Here is a 14,714-nt window from a genome sequence, read left to right as displayed (position 1 = left end):
TTGTCAGGTTACTTTTTTTTTTTTTTAAGATTTTATTTATTTATTTGACAGAGAGAGAGATCACAAGTAGGCAGAGAGGCAGGCAGAGAGAGAGGAGGAAGCAGGCTCCCTGCGGAGCAGAGAGCCCAATGCGGGGCTCAATCCCAGGACCCTGAGATCATGACCTGAGCCGAAGGCAGTGGCTTAATCCACTGAGCCACCCAGGTGCCCCTGTCAGGTTACTTTTTTATCTCACAGTCAGCCCCCTTGTATTGTAGGGACAACCCTCATCTGTCAAGCATGCCCCTCCTACTCAGACATTCCTGGGTCAGGTGACTCCGTGTGCTCACAGCTTTGACACTGATGGCCACCAGTGAGTTCAGTCTGTGATTTTCCTTCAGTTCTGGTGTGATGTGTGTGTTGCCTTCATAAAATGAGTTGGAAAATACCGTCTTTTTGATTCTCAGAGTGGATTTGTCTGAGGAGGTTGGTTTTGGCTCTTTGAATACTTGGTAGAACCCTTTAGACGGTGGGCCTGGGGTTTTCCTGATGACCATGTCCACTTCCTTAATCGTTACAGAACTTCTGGGTTTTCTATTTCTACTTACCTCAATTCTGGTAAGTTATTTTTCTGGGAATTTATCAACTTCATATAAATTTTCAACTTTATCAGCATAAAATTGTTCATAATTCATGCTAATAGCATAATTCTATTATTGCTCAAATGTAACTTTCTGAAGGAGAGACTCATTGACACCCAGTCCCCCCACCGGTGCCCCGACTTCCCCTACTCTGGTGTTACTGATAGCATTTATCACCTTTTAACATACTAAGTAATTTACGTGTGTATTGTGTTCATTACTTATTGTCTCTCTTCCTGCAGTAGGGTAGGCTCCAGGGAGCCTTTTCTTTGTGTCTTTCTCCTTCACCGAGGTCTAAGACCTTAGCTCAGGTGTCTGTAACTGTGTGTCTAGCCACAGTACAACTTAAATAAAATAAAATCCACCGGAAGTTTCCTCATTCACACTCACCAGATGTCAGGGGCTCAGCAGCCACCCTGCTGGGCGGAGGGGATTTCCTAGGAGTCCCACCATTCCAGAGCATTCTGGTCAGCCCTGGTCTAGAGCCAGACCCTCTGTTTTGTCTTTGTTCTCTTGTCAGTGCCTTAGACACACCTGTTAATCTTCCTAACCAGCCAGCTAACTCTCTTCCTCCATCCCCTCCCTCCCTCTTTTCCTTTTTCTGTAGAAGTTAATTGAGCTTCAAAGATTAATTAATAAAAACTGCAGCGTGGAAATCTTGAAGAGTAAAAATCACATAAACTGCATATAATGTGAAGTATTACTAGGCCCACCGTTCCAAGGTTATATTTAGCCACATTGTTAACCACCAGGGCCCAGTGCTTTCTCAGGTGTGTCCTGGCTTCAGAAGGGAGCAGGCACGGCTCCTCCAGCCCTGCCTGTCCACCATCCCACTTGGAGGGTGGGAAGACCTCGGGGGAGGAGGGAGAGGCCCATGGGGGTCCCAGAGGAGTCTCGGACGTAGCCGCCATGTGGCATCATGGCCAACAGCCTGACCCCCCTGGGGCCTCCAGGCTGGAGTGCAGACCCCACCCCCGCAGATCTGAGAGCGACCTGTTGGCTCCCTGTCACCCAGAGTGGGAGCCAGGATCTTCCCGGAGGACTCACACAGCCCTCCCTGGGCCCTGACCTCAGCCCTGTGCTGGTTGGTGTCTGTGCCTGTCTCCGCCCAGAACTCCGTGACCGCTGCTGGGGCCCAGAATCCAGCATGCAGCCTGTGTGCTCACCTTACGGGATATGAGGAGGGATGTAAGGGTACAAAACACACAGAAATCACAGACGCTAAATACAACTGTGCACTAGTCTCTGGGACCTCCCATCGGGTCACCCCCAAGATCTCCTCCCTCCTCTGGCCTCACGTCATGTGACAGAGCCCCCTGCCTGCCCCCATGCCTCCCGGGTGCCCTCCCAGCCCAATAGCCCCTGGGTCTTGGTGCCACCAGACTGCCACAGACATCTGCCCGTGTCTCTGTGGCCGGTTCTGGTTCTTCACTGTCATCAATTCTTGTTTCCCATTTGGTTGTTTGAAACAAGTAAATGGGCAAAGCCAAGGCTGCAGGTCCAGCAGCGGACGTGGGCTCCATGTGAATAGCGTGTGTGGGTGATGCCCCTATGTTGTGTGTCTCCACAGGCTTCAAAATGTAGCAGAGCGTCCCAGGCTGCCATGTACAGGTAAATGCAGTTTGAACATGGATTTTTCTCTTCTTTCAGTGCATGTGAATTGCTTAAATTTACCTTGGATTAGACTGTGTGAGTATGCTACAGCCACAGAAAAACTCATCCCCTATAACTTCTCTAAAATGTAGTCTCTGACAGTTCTAGGGACAATTAGGGAGCAACCACTCACATATACCCAAACCGTCCCTTAATTAACCCTTCTGGTCAACTCTGTTCTGTTGTTTACTACATGGGACTCACCCAAGAATTCTGGAAAGAACATCATTACAGGACTTTGCACGTCCTGTGTGAATGAGCTGATGTGAAATAACAGGGCTGTTTCTGTGCCAGAAAATGGACAGAGAGCAAGGGACAGAAGGGAGGCACCGACGTGAAGACCCACAGGGCAGAGTGAAGCCGCTGGCGAGGACCTACAGCCTCAGAGCTGCAGCCTGAGCCCCCAATGCAAAGGCAGGAGGAGGGGACCGAAGACATCTAGAAGAGGTGAGGTGCGGTCTCCAGGTGGCCTTTCAGCAGCCTATGTTGTTGCGTGGGGAGGAACAACAGCTGTGAAAAGCCCACTGTTCATGTTCACTGCTGACCTCTCCTGCGAGAGGCTCTGAGATGCACCCATCGAGGCATCTCAGGGTCTGCAGGCAGGTGTGTGGGCAAATGGTACAGGACTGACAGTCTTGTAGCACTTTCCTCCTCTGGCTCATGCCCACCTGGTGTCCAGTGTTTAGGGCTACACAGGGGCTGCCAAGCATGGGAGGCCTGTGGGCGGGACATCCACCTGCTGGCAATGGTGGACATTTCCCCTCTGAGTGCAGCTCCTCATGGGCATGAGGACAGGAGGATGGTTGGGCAGCTTGGGCAGAGCTGGCAGCTGGGCCAGGGAGACTCTTAGGGCCCTCTTATCTCCTAATGTGGGTGGTCAGCAGGTAGAGGGTCCCTTTTCCAGGCTGTCAGGACTGTCCCCTCAGCCAGGCACTGTGCTCAGGCGGTCTGCCCCCTCTTGTCTTCCCTTGTCTCTTGCAACTTCCCTCCCTCGGGGGTCACCTCCTTTGGGGTTTGCTGTAGGTGAGACTCATGTGTGCTCTTTTAGCAGGAGTCTTGTGAGGGGTGCTGTGTCCTTCGTGGCATGACTCCAGGAGGCACAGTTATCTGTCTCTCATCTGTTGCCCACCTGGGTATCAGCTAGTCACTCAGGAAGTGATGTCTACACAGTGTTTCTACCTGGAGGCCCTGCTGTCTGTGCCTGAGAAGTGTTCGGTGGGGACGGTGGGGGTCTTTGAGACTCTCTATATCTTCCCTTCCTCAACAAAGCCTCCATTGGTGATTCTTGAGGAAACTGTCGCTGCGGTTTCTGTGGTGGCTGGTGACTCCTACTTCCATGTGATCGGCTCACCTTCTGGAAGGAAGAACGTCTCATGAACTTCATTTGGTGTTATTCTGTTGATAATGATCTGATTCATTCTGCTCGCCTGATGAGCTTATCTTAAAGCCCCAGTTGTTCCCAGTGTGGCTGGTGGAGCCCTTGGAGCCGGGGCCAGGTCCACCCTGGCCCAGTTCTGTTATATTCCCAGCCTGGCCTTATGTGAGCCGTGTGCCTGTGCCCCCATGAACCCCATGGCGGATGGCGGTGTGTCCAAACTGGGACCTGGGCCACCAAGGAGCACTTACTCCCAGGCCCTCCCAGTGGACAGAGGTGGGAGGTAGGTGTGCAAGTCCACACGCACAGGCACATACACGTCTCCATCTCCTTACCTACCTGCTCACTAAACCTGAGCTCACACTGACCCCATTCCTCAAAGGGGCTAGAGGCCCCTGTCTATGCCAGTGTGACCTGGGACTTTGCTTTGGCTTTACAAGTTTGCATGTTGCCCTTGAGCTGGGGCCATGCTAATCTGCTCTGTATTGTTCTAACTTTAGTATATGTGCGGCCAAAGTGAGCCCTGTTTTGTCTTTTGTTTGGCAGCTCAGTTACTTGGTGTTTGGGAAGATATGTCATTGCTGAGCATGTTACGGTGGGATAGGAATATTTGTGTATCCTGTATCCTTAGTGGCTGGCGTATAAACTGCTCAGTAGAAGGTTGAGGACATGAGAACAGTGCTCAGCTGGGGCCAGCGTGGGGCCTCACGCAAGATTTCCATGTCAGCAGGCAGGCCCCTGTTTTCTGCTCTGCTTTGCTTGGGTTTCCTTCTCTCCTTTTATTTCCTACTCCGCAAGGTAGTTCTGGGTTCCCCGAAGGCCAGCTACTTGACAGGGCCTCAGTGCACACACTTGCCGAGAACAGAGTAGAAACCCACATCGGTTGAAAGCAAGTCCATCTTCCCCAGCTGAGGCTGGTTGGCCTGTAGAAACCCCTGTGAGAATGTTCCCCTAAGCTCTGTTTCATCTTTACTAGATTCCTAGTAACATCAGCGAGCCCTGACCCACAGACACAGCTGGCTGCAAGGGAGGTGGGAAGGGCCCTCTCCCATGGGGACCGCGTGTCTTCTGAAGGGAGGAGAGATATGGGTGAACAGCCAGAAGTATCTGCTTTTGTCTCATGTTCCACGCAAGTCCTGGAGCAGGACTGCGGTGTAGACACACTCCGTTCTGTAGGCGACGCTAGCCTGGCAGGCCGGCCGATGGCAGTCACTTGCTCTGGTAGTTTGTTGGTTCCAACAGTGCACCTCCAGATTGCTGCTTCCTCCGGGGCCTTCGCCTCCTCATCCAACCGCAAAGCCCCAGCCAGGCCCCCAGTCACACTCACTGTGCAGGCATGGCCTGCATTTGCCCTCGGGCCTCATATAGAGGGAAGTGGGTCTCAAGTCTTCCGCATGGTATGCTTGCTTTTCCCTTTTCACGAACGGCACTAAGCCGTGAGTGCCCTTACCCGGTGGCCCGGGAGCCATGTGCACGATGCGGCCAGCCAGCCTCAGAGATGCCCTTGACTCCGATGTGTCTGTTTCTGGTCTTCATGCAGAGCTCTTTTAGTGACGCTCACTTGGAGAATATTCACTCCGTGAGTATCCACCGGAGCAGCATTCCGTGTTGGGTTCCTACTGCTGCTCTAACAAAGGACCAGCGGCACGAGTGTGTCATCTGATAGTCCCAAAGGTTAGAAGTCAAGGTGCCCACAGGCCTGGCTCCTTCTGGCTCCAGGAGAGAATCGTGCTTTGTCTTTGCCAGCTTCTGGGGCACCTGCATCTTTGGCTGCACCTTCAAGCCAGCACCCTAGTATTTCCCAGTCTCACTGTCTCTGACCCTCTCACCTCCCCATTTCAGGGCTCTGTGATGACATGGGGTCTATGGGGTCATCTGGGACCATCTCCTGCATGAGGTGACATACAGGTTTGGGGGTAGGATGTGAACATCCCCAAGAGCTGCTGTAATTCCTGGCACAGCTCAGGTGATGCAGTGACAAAACCAACCCTCATAGAGCCTGTGATCTAGGGGGGAGACGGGTGACCTGGGGGTACAGTGGCGTACCCCCCCAACCCTGAGACAGAGACAACACGTCAGCCCTTTGGCACACAGATGTTTGGGCTTTGATGATATATGTGCAACACTGATGTCCTATGGGACAGTGACGGGGATTGGCAGGTGGCCTTAGGAACCCCCAGTTCTGGGACTGGGTTGTGCTGGGCCAAGAGGCTACTGAGGCCCCAGGAAGGGTGAGGTCCAGGGGCTGGTTGGAGTTCCCTTGGACAGGGCAGAGAGTAGGGGAGAAGGATCTGGAGCATCTGCTTGCTAAGTAAAATTGCTTTTATAGCCAGTTCTCAGTGGCAGTTTTCTGTGATTTGCCATTTTAAACGATTGCAGCAAACATCTTTTGAACTTGTCCCGTTATTAAGATAAATCTCTAGAAATGGGACGGTTCCTGTCCTATTTGGGGACATCTGGCTGGCAGCCCTTCTGACCGTCTGCTTCCCTGGGACTGGTCAGGGCTGAACGTCAACTGAATATTGGAAATACTGCCTTCTGATGCTGGAATGACATGGTGTAACCTGCATTTGGACGTGTCCTTGGACTGAGCACTTTGCATGTGCTTATTAGCTGTTTCTGTGTGTCCACACTGAGGCCTCGCCGAGGGACTTTGCTTCTCGTTCAGGTTGGGCCAGTGTCCCTCAGTGTCACTGACATCCCTCAGGGTCATTCGTCCCCGAGCTTGCCAGAGGAGCCAGAGGCTCTAGCAGTGACCCCGCAGCCTCCTGTCCCTGCCCCAGCACAGGTGGCCTGCTCCCCCAGCCTCTCTTCCTGTGGCTCCATGCATCTCCTGACTCACACCCCCCACACGGCTCCCTAGGTGGCCTTAGCTCAGAATCAAGCAGGAGAGGGTTGGGAGAGCCCTGAGGGGGGCAGTGTCGCAGTGGTTAAGGGGAAGTGGTCACATGTTTGCAGAGCACTGCCCATCGGGACAGTCCTGGTCCTCTGTGAGAAGACCTACAGCACTCCCTTCTATAGACGGGAAGCCGGGGCACAGAATTTCTCTGGCGTGGACCTGGCCCTCCATCATGCTAAGCCCTTCTGTGCTGGAACTTGATTTACATTGGGCCTGAAACTTTGACGGAGCACATGGGAGTATTTTGGGGGCATCTGGAGGGCACAGTCAGTTGGGCGTCCCACTCTTGGTTTTGGCTCACATCATGATCTCAGGGTCGTGAGATCAAGCCCTGCATCGGGCTCCTTGCTCAGTGGGGAGTCTGCTGAAGATTTTCTCTCTCCCTCTGCCCTTCCCCCACTCATGCTTTCTTTCTCCCTCTCTCCTTCTCTCTCTAAAAATAAATCTGGAAAACACATAGGACTATTTCAGATATTAATTAATAAGTGGTTTTCTCTTGCAGAAGCCAAAGATGTTGACCAGAAAGATTAAACTCTGGGACATAAACGCCCACATCACCTGCCGCCTATGCAGCGGATATCTCATCGACGCGACCACGGTGACCGAGTGTCTGCACACGTGTATGTGGGGAATATTCTAGAACATGGGCTGTGGCAGCTGTGGGGGGGGCGGATGTGACCAAGTATCTGCACATGCGTATGTGCAAAATATTCTAGAACATGGTCTTTGACAGCCGTGGCGGGGGAATGTGACCAAGGTCTGTATACATGTATGTGGGGAATATTCTAGAATATGGTCTTTGACAGCCGTGGTGGGGTGTGACTGTCTGCATACTCGTGGGCGGAATGTCTTAGAACGTGGTTTTTGACAGCTTCTAGCCTTGGGGTTTCTTGATCCTTGGGCTTGCTTTCCTTCCTTCCTTCCTTTCTTTTTTTCTTTCTTTCCTTCCTTGTCTTTTCTTCTCTTTTCCTTTTCTTTCTTTTTTTTTCTCTTCTCTCTCACCAAAACCTTTTAGCTCAAGCAAAAAGCAAGACACAGAAGCAGGAATTAAAGATGATCTTAAATCAAAAAAATTAGTTCAAATTAAAAAAAAATATTATGGGTAGTTTCAGTAGAAATATCATTTAAGAAAGCTAAAAATAGGAAAAGTTTAGTTATTTCTATGTAATGGCAAAACCAGTGTAACTGTGTTATGATAATATTCATTTTTAGTGGACAGAAATTCTTACTTTTAAAATTTCCAAATGAATTCCTTAAACTTTCTGAATGGGGAAATGTGGTTTGGCTCCTCGAGGCTGATGGGCTTGTGTTGTGCTATTTAGAAGACTCTTAGCTTGTGCTGGACTTGGGTGTTTTAAGCCCCATCTTTTTTTTTTTTTTTAAGATTTTATTTATTTATTTGACAGAGAGATCACAAGTAGGCAGAGAGGAAGGCAGAGAGAGAGGGTAGAAGCAGGCTCCCTGCTGAGCAGAGAGCCCGATGCGGGGCTCGATCCCCGGACTCTGAGACCATGACCTGAACCGAAGGCAGAGGCTTTAACCCACTGAGCCACCCAGGTGCCCCATTAAGCCCCATCTTAAGGGAACATTTAGCAGGTGCGGTTTACCCGAAGCTAGCCTCCATGATGGTGACTGAGGGGGCCAGGCAGGAACTCCCTGTGGAGACAGGGTCTTTACCGTAAGACCAGTGCCTGGAATGCAGGTGACTTTGGATCCTGTATTTTCTGCTTTAGAAAATAAAATATGTAACAGTTTTGATAGAACTTTTATTTTAAAGGTAATTATAGCTTTAAATTGTTATCCTCTGTTGAATTTTCTCGAATTTTGTTGTACACAGAAAATCTTGTGATTTTTCTTTGAACAAACATGAAAATTTTAAGTGTTAGCTCCTGTGGTGAGAATATTGGGATGAGACCCTGATGTGCATTCTAGTGATGTCTCCGCTCTTGACCTCTGGGCACCCTCTCCTCACTCAGGTTCCTTGTCCCTCCTACCCTTATCTCTCAGACCTGCTGAGTGAGTACATGAGACTTCACCGTGGTTGGTGAGACCCGAGAGGCAGGTGTCCCATCAAAGAAGCCATATGTACAGTGGTCAGTGGGTCTGCACATGGCCCATGTGCGAGCCGAGCCCAAGGAGGCACCGGCGTTCTGCTCTCACTTTCTGACATGCGTGTGCTTTTGCAAACAGTCTGTCGGAGTTGCCTGGTCAAGTACTTGGAAGAGAACAACACCTGCCCCACGTGTAGGATCGTGATCCACCAGAGTCACCCACTGCAGTACATTGGGTAAGTGCCTCCAGGGCCCCCGGACACAGCTTCCGGCCTCGTTCCCTGTCAGGGCCTTGCCCTGGCCTGCGTGCTTGGCCACCCTGCCGGCCAAGTCAGACCAGGGAGCACCAGGGCCGCTCCCACAAGTTTCCAGGAATATTTGCTCAAATTGAATAATCTGAGGAACCTCAGGACCCACATGGATTTCAGTGGTTTTACACTGAACTGGCTGAAGTTTGCTCTAAAGCGGGTAGCAGCCCTTGGCCTGCCTTTCTGTTATGGAACAAGTGGTCCTCAGCCCCTTGCTTGTGGCCTGCACCTTGCTTCTCGCAGCTGGTGGCCCTGTTGGCCACGGCCACCTCTTTGGGTGAGGGGGGCGTCAGGGTTGGCTTATGGCTCTTATGCGGAGTTTTAAATGGCTTCCAGATTTGAGGGGCTGTCCTAAAGGAAATGAAAGCGCTCCCCTGCCATGTGGGAGCAGCAGAGGTAGGTCTGGAGATCTGTTCTGAACCACTCATAAGGGTGTGCACAGGAAAGTTTAAAAACATGTGAGCAGCTGGCGTCGGCACAGCGAGAAGCTGCTCCCAGATCAAGAGGTAGAAATCACCAGGCCCAGAAGACCCCGCCCAACAGCCCAGTGTCCCCAGACAACATACCTTAGTCCCCTTTGTCCAGCCCACTACAAGGGGGACCCAGTGGTGTGTTTGTGCGCCTTGCCCTTGACCCAGCCTGTTCTCTAGACCAGTTAGTTAATGTGGGACCCTGTGGCCAGGGCACATTGGGGTGTCCACAGTGGGCGCTCAGTGCTGTTCTGGGGTTTGCCGTATAGGTGTCTCTTCTTTGCCATCCCTCAGGGCTGGGTGTTGGGGTGTAGAGCTCTCATACCTTCCCATGCTCTCCTGGGCTGTTGTGGACTGCATTCTTGCCGTGTGGTGTGCTCTTGGCCCTGATTATCAGTGAGCACCAGCCTCCTCCCAAATGTTACCTGGCCGTTCGGGTTTCTGGGAAGTGTCTCTTCATATCTCATTTCATCTTTCTACTGGGTTCTTTGTTTTATTTGTTCTGCTTTAAAGAAATGCTTTATATATTCTGGGCACTAATTGTTGGCAGTGTGTATGTATGTGTTTCCTGTCTTGGGGCGTGTAGTTTTGTAGAGCACGGGGACTTTCCTGATGCGAACTGTAGAAGGCAAGTGGTGGTAGGAGCTTCATGCCGGTGGAAAGCTGTAGAGACTCTGGCCCTCCCTCCCAGAGTTCCAGGGCCCCTCTCCTCTGCTCTGGGATAGGCAGGGTGTTCTGGAGAACAAAAACACTTTAGCAGTCCCGGACCGTGGTGTTCTAGGCATAGCCTAACCTGTAACAAGGAAGAGGGCCAGTGGAGCGGAGCTAGCATGGGTGCACAGGCCAGGGCCTGCCTTCTCTCTGCGTAGTGACCGTGTGGTGACCAGGACCAGGGGGTTGAGGTGCAGAGCTTGGGGGAGATGCGCAGCCCTGAGGCCTGCCATGAGCTCTGCGCTCCACGGTGGCTCTTTCCTGCTAATCTTGTCCCTCACTCCTTGCCCTCTGTGCTCTGTCTGGAACTATACTGTTTTACCCATCCTAATGCCAGCTCTGCTGTTGGCTCAGAGCCTTCTTCCTGACATATCTTTGTCCTACGCACTTGGCCCAGCCTTCTTCTTTTTTTTTTTTTTTTAAATTTATTTTCAGCGTAACAGTATTCATTGTTTTTGCACCACACCCAGTGCTCCATGCAATACATGCCCTCTCTATTACCCACCACCTGGTTCCCCAACCTCCCACCCCCCGCCCCTTCAAAACCCTCAGGTTCTTTTTCAGAGTCCATAGTCTCTCATGGTTCATCTCCCCTTCCATTTTCCCTCAACTCCCTCTCCTCTCCATCTCCCCATGTCCTCCATGTTATTTGTTATGCTCCACAAATAAGTGAAACCGTATGATACTTGACTCTCTCTTTCCGCTCAGCATAATCTCTTCCAGTCCCGTCCATGTCGCTACAAAAGTTGGGTATTCATCCTTTCTGATGGAGGCATAATACTCCATCGTGTATATATACCACATCTTCCTTATCCATTCGTCCATTGAAGGGCATCTTGGTTCTTTCCACAGTTTGGCAACCGTGGCCATTGCTGTTATAAACATTGGGGTACAGATGGCTCTTCTTTTCACTACATCTGTATCTCTGGGGCAAATACCCAGCAGTGCAATTGCAGGGTCATAGGGAAGCTCTATTTTTAACTTTTTGAGGAATCTCCACACTGTTCTCCAAAGTGTTGGCCCAGACTTCTGCTCTGATTCTGCTACACTCTGACCGTGAGGTTGCCCCAAAGGAAGGGCCTTCACCTTTGGACTGGGACAGAGTGGGAAGAGGGCACTTAAGGTGGGGCAGCGGGGCCTGGTGGCCCCATGCTGGGCCCCAGGCAGTGGCTCAGGCCTTAGGAGGTGAGATGATGCCATGGTGTGCTGGCCGCAGACAGGTGCTGAGTCTGAGCTTCTAGGGTCTGGAGGATCTATGAGGCAGCTCTGCCCTTCCAGGCTTCAACTTCAAGCCAAGGACCTTGGCCATGTGGGCCATGTCAAGAGAGGAGCTAAGAGGGATGTGGCCTGTAGCGTGGAGTGTGAACATGAACACTGCAAAGGAATTGGCTCTGTTTCAAGGGCTTGCCATAGCAAGAGCCTAAATGTGGCCAACACCAGGAAGAAGGCCTTGTGCTGTTGTGCCTCCTGGCACCCTCCCCGAGGAGAGTCCTCCCAGCCCTCCACTCAGCGCTGTGGGTCTCTGGCCATGCAGGCAGGGCCTAGCCCAGTCATTCGGAGGACCCAGGATAGAGCTCTTTGGCAAGGTTCCGTCCAGCATCCTCTCCTTAGGGATCGGGTGAGCTTTCCATGAAGCCTGAGAGGGTGGAGTCAGCGAGCAAGGGAGTTGTGTGTGCTGCAGGCCCACGGTGGTTCCAAATGCTTATCCATGTGCATGTGTCTGTCATCCGTACACACACGTGAATGTGAGCGTTGGGACGTGCAATGCATTTCTTAGTGTGCAGCACGATCAGAAGGGTTGAGAAACCCTGTATCCGTCTGCCACGGGCTGAGTTGTCAGCCCAGTGTCTAGTAGAATTTTAGAGTTGTTGGAAGCAGCAAGCAGTGGTCTCTGCAGGACCCGGTCCCCCAGCGTTTCTGGCAGAATTGTGAGCCTGGTGAGCGGCTGCCATGTGCCCAGTCCTGGCCTAGCTCTCGCAGCTAAATGTCTGATCTGTGGAGCAGAGCTGTTTGTCAGTTGGTTACAAGGTACCTATCTGTGTTCTTAAGGTTTTCATTTTAATGGACGATGTTTGAAAACAGTTACTTCAATGTATTAATAATTTATGTTCAAAAATAACAAACTGGAGTATTATATTTCAGATACTGTGCTCATGTAATCTTTTCAGAAAACCTTCGTAGGTAGATCATAAAGACCACCAGAAGGGCCTGATCTTAGCACCTTTTCTCTGCATTTTTGAGAACGTTAAAGAAAAGCTTCCTGTCTAGTGGAGACCCCAGGAAGCACCAGTGGACAAGGCAGGGTTGGCGGTGTGCGGCTGGACAGACCACACCAGGCCACAGCTCTGTGTTGGCACCGCATTTGGCAGGCAGAGGGCACTCATCCCCTAAAGGATCTTTGTGCCACTGCTGCTTGAAATGTTCTTAAGCTTCTAGAACCTGAATTAAATGATGCATTAATTCAGATCATATATAACTTCTGCTAGCACATTTTTTTAAGTGCAAACTAGAAGCAAAATTCAACCAAGATTTAGAATTTGCGATTGTGAATTTTGCTGTTGTAAAGGGAAAATGTGCCCGGGTGTTTTGGCTGACCTGACCTGTTGTGTTCTTTTTGCCAGTCATGACAGAACCATGCAGGACATTGTTTACAAACTGGTTCCAGGTCTTCAGGAAGGTGAGTGTCAGAGTGTCTCTCTCAGACTGTGGAGTCTGTAGCATGGCCTCTGGGAGGCTTTCCTCATGGGGGTCCTGGACCTGGAGGGAGGCCCCCTCTGTGGCAGCAGCACTGCCTGTCTTGTCCCCGCGCTGAACTCACGAGTACCATGGTGCTGGCTTCTTCCGCTGTCCACCTCGCCGGCTCCTGCGTTCAGAAAGGCCGAGTCGAGCATGCAGCCTCGCTGGGGCAGCCTCCCTAATCGCAGATACACCGCCGGTAGCCGGGGTGTCGATAAAGTTTACCTGCATTTAAAGTCCAATCTCATTGAGAATTAAAAAGAAATGCTGTGTAGTATAAGTATCCTGAAAGTGGAAATAGCCGTTCTTTTTTTAAACTTTCCTGCAGTCCTGAACACAGAGAGTGTTGCTGCCCCTCTTCGGGGGGGCAATGGGGCGATGGGGAAGGACGTTGGCCTCAGGGTCCCACTCAGGATCCAAGGGTGCTGTGCTTGCTGATGAAACTCCGTACGCTGACCTTCAGAGATAAAATATGTTAGGGATTCCTTTTGGCTGTTTTCTCCTTGTAATGTTTCAAAGGAGGGTTGTAATTGAATATACAGCTCACTGTGTAAGCTTAGAAGATACTCATCTAGCTTTTCCGACTTAACAGTGCTGTTAGTCTTTTCTTCACCATTCACAAGGTCATTTATGTCAGAAGAATTTAAGTTTCCTGAGTAAAATGTAGATGGAGACAGTCATCTTTTGATACCCCGAAGTTTTTAGCCCTAAAGCAAAGAATACATCAAAATAAAACACTAGTACCTTAAAAAATTATTACAGAGTATTTTAAACACAAAAGCAGGCAGAAGCACGTACAGAATCCCATGTGTTTATTACCCAACATCCGCAGTTTCCCAGCTCACAGCGAGTCCTGTTTCATCCACTGTTCCTGCCCATCTTCTGCCAGAAGATAAGGTTCTTCTTAACACACATAACCACAAAACCTTTATCAATCTAAGAAAATTATAGTAACCTCTTGGTATCAAACAGCCAGTCAGTGCTAGCATTTCTAACTGCCTCGAGAACACCACATTTTCCCAGTTTGTTTTAGCTTATTTCAGTCAGGATCTGGGTTAGGTCGCCCCCAGGCCGACTGCTCCGTGCCCTCCCGGCCTCTCCTGTCTCCAAGTCTGGACTTGCCGAGGGTACCCCGGTTCCTGAACTGTTGGCCTCTGCAGGCCTGATCTGATTCTGGCTCGTGTTTCTGGCAAGTCCCACTCTGGTAGTTATTCTGCCTGAACAGGTGCGTTTGGCCTGTGTGTCCTGCTGCTGCAGCTACCCTGCCCGCAGAGTATCAGTCTGGGGCTCGTTAGGAGCAATCCGATCTGCCTCTCCCGATGTGCCTCTTCTGGCCCAACCCAGGCCATGTACCTGGTAGACCACGTGTGCAGAGCTGTGCATCACTGCGGGCTTCCTGAGGCCCATTCACATCAACAGACAGAACTGAGTTTGTCTTTCAGTTGTACACAGCCGGCCGGGCCTTTGGGCCCCTCCAGCCACCGTCAGTGGATGGAAACACATGTGTTCACAGCGTTTAGGGGTCCTTGTCCTTTCTGAAGCCCAGGTGCTCCTATCCGTGACCTCCGACAGCACCCCAGGAGTCTGGGGTGGCCCTGCTTGCCCGGCAGGTGGGTTCTGGGCTCCTCTTGGTGACCTCCTGTCCTCTCCCCAAAGAGTCCAGGTGCCGTCCGTGGGTGAGATTCGCGGCGACACAGTTGTAATGGAGGTCTCGTTGGTGGAGACCATGTGCAAGTGCGATGATGCTGGCTGACTGAGCCAGTCGCCCTCTCTCCCCCTTGGGCTGGGGTCTTTCTTCTGGCAGACAGATGGCTCGGCTTCTCTGGCCCTCAGACTTTTAGCCCCATGTTGCTCTTCACAAGAATAGCACAGCTTTGAAACCCTCGACAGT

General features: G+C 51.2%; 1 protein-coding gene and 1 non-coding gene across 4 annotated transcripts in view; one reads left to right on the top strand and one right to left on the bottom strand.

Annotated features, from left to right (window-relative positions):
* PCGF3 (polycomb group ring finger 3) overlaps positions 1-14,714 on the top strand; it is a 54,216-nt gene that overhangs the window by 14,468 nt on the left and 25,034 nt on the right. The window contains exons 2-6 of one of the 3 annotated variants that reach the window (XM_045991767.1): positions 2,191-2,231; positions 2,568-2,720; positions 7,050-7,167; positions 8,738-8,834; positions 12,709-12,764. In XM_045991767.1, coding sequence (XP_045847723.1) covers positions 7,059-7,167; positions 8,738-8,834; positions 12,709-12,764 — 262 coding nt within the window. In that variant the 5' untranslated portion in view covers positions 2,191-2,231; positions 2,568-2,720; positions 7,050-7,058. Of the gene's footprint in view, positions 1-2,190; positions 2,232-2,567; positions 2,726-2,749; positions 2,877-7,049; positions 7,168-8,737; positions 8,835-12,708; positions 12,765-14,714 lie in introns of those variants that run through there. The other 2 variants (XM_045991776.1, XM_045991757.1) reach the window with 2 other exon arrangements.
* On the bottom strand, positions 4,066-4,172 carry LOC123937813. Its single transcript, XR_006817599.1, has one exon. It is a non-coding gene; the product is annotated as a U6 spliceosomal RNA (small nuclear RNA).

The sequence above is a fragment of the Meles meles genome, chromosome 2, assembly GCF_922984935.1.
Source record: "Meles meles chromosome 2, mMelMel3.1 paternal haplotype, whole genome shotgun sequence".
NCBI lineage: Eukaryota > Metazoa > Chordata > Mammalia > Carnivora > Mustelidae > Meles > Meles meles.
This window is presented reverse-complemented; position numbering and strand designations above follow the sequence as displayed.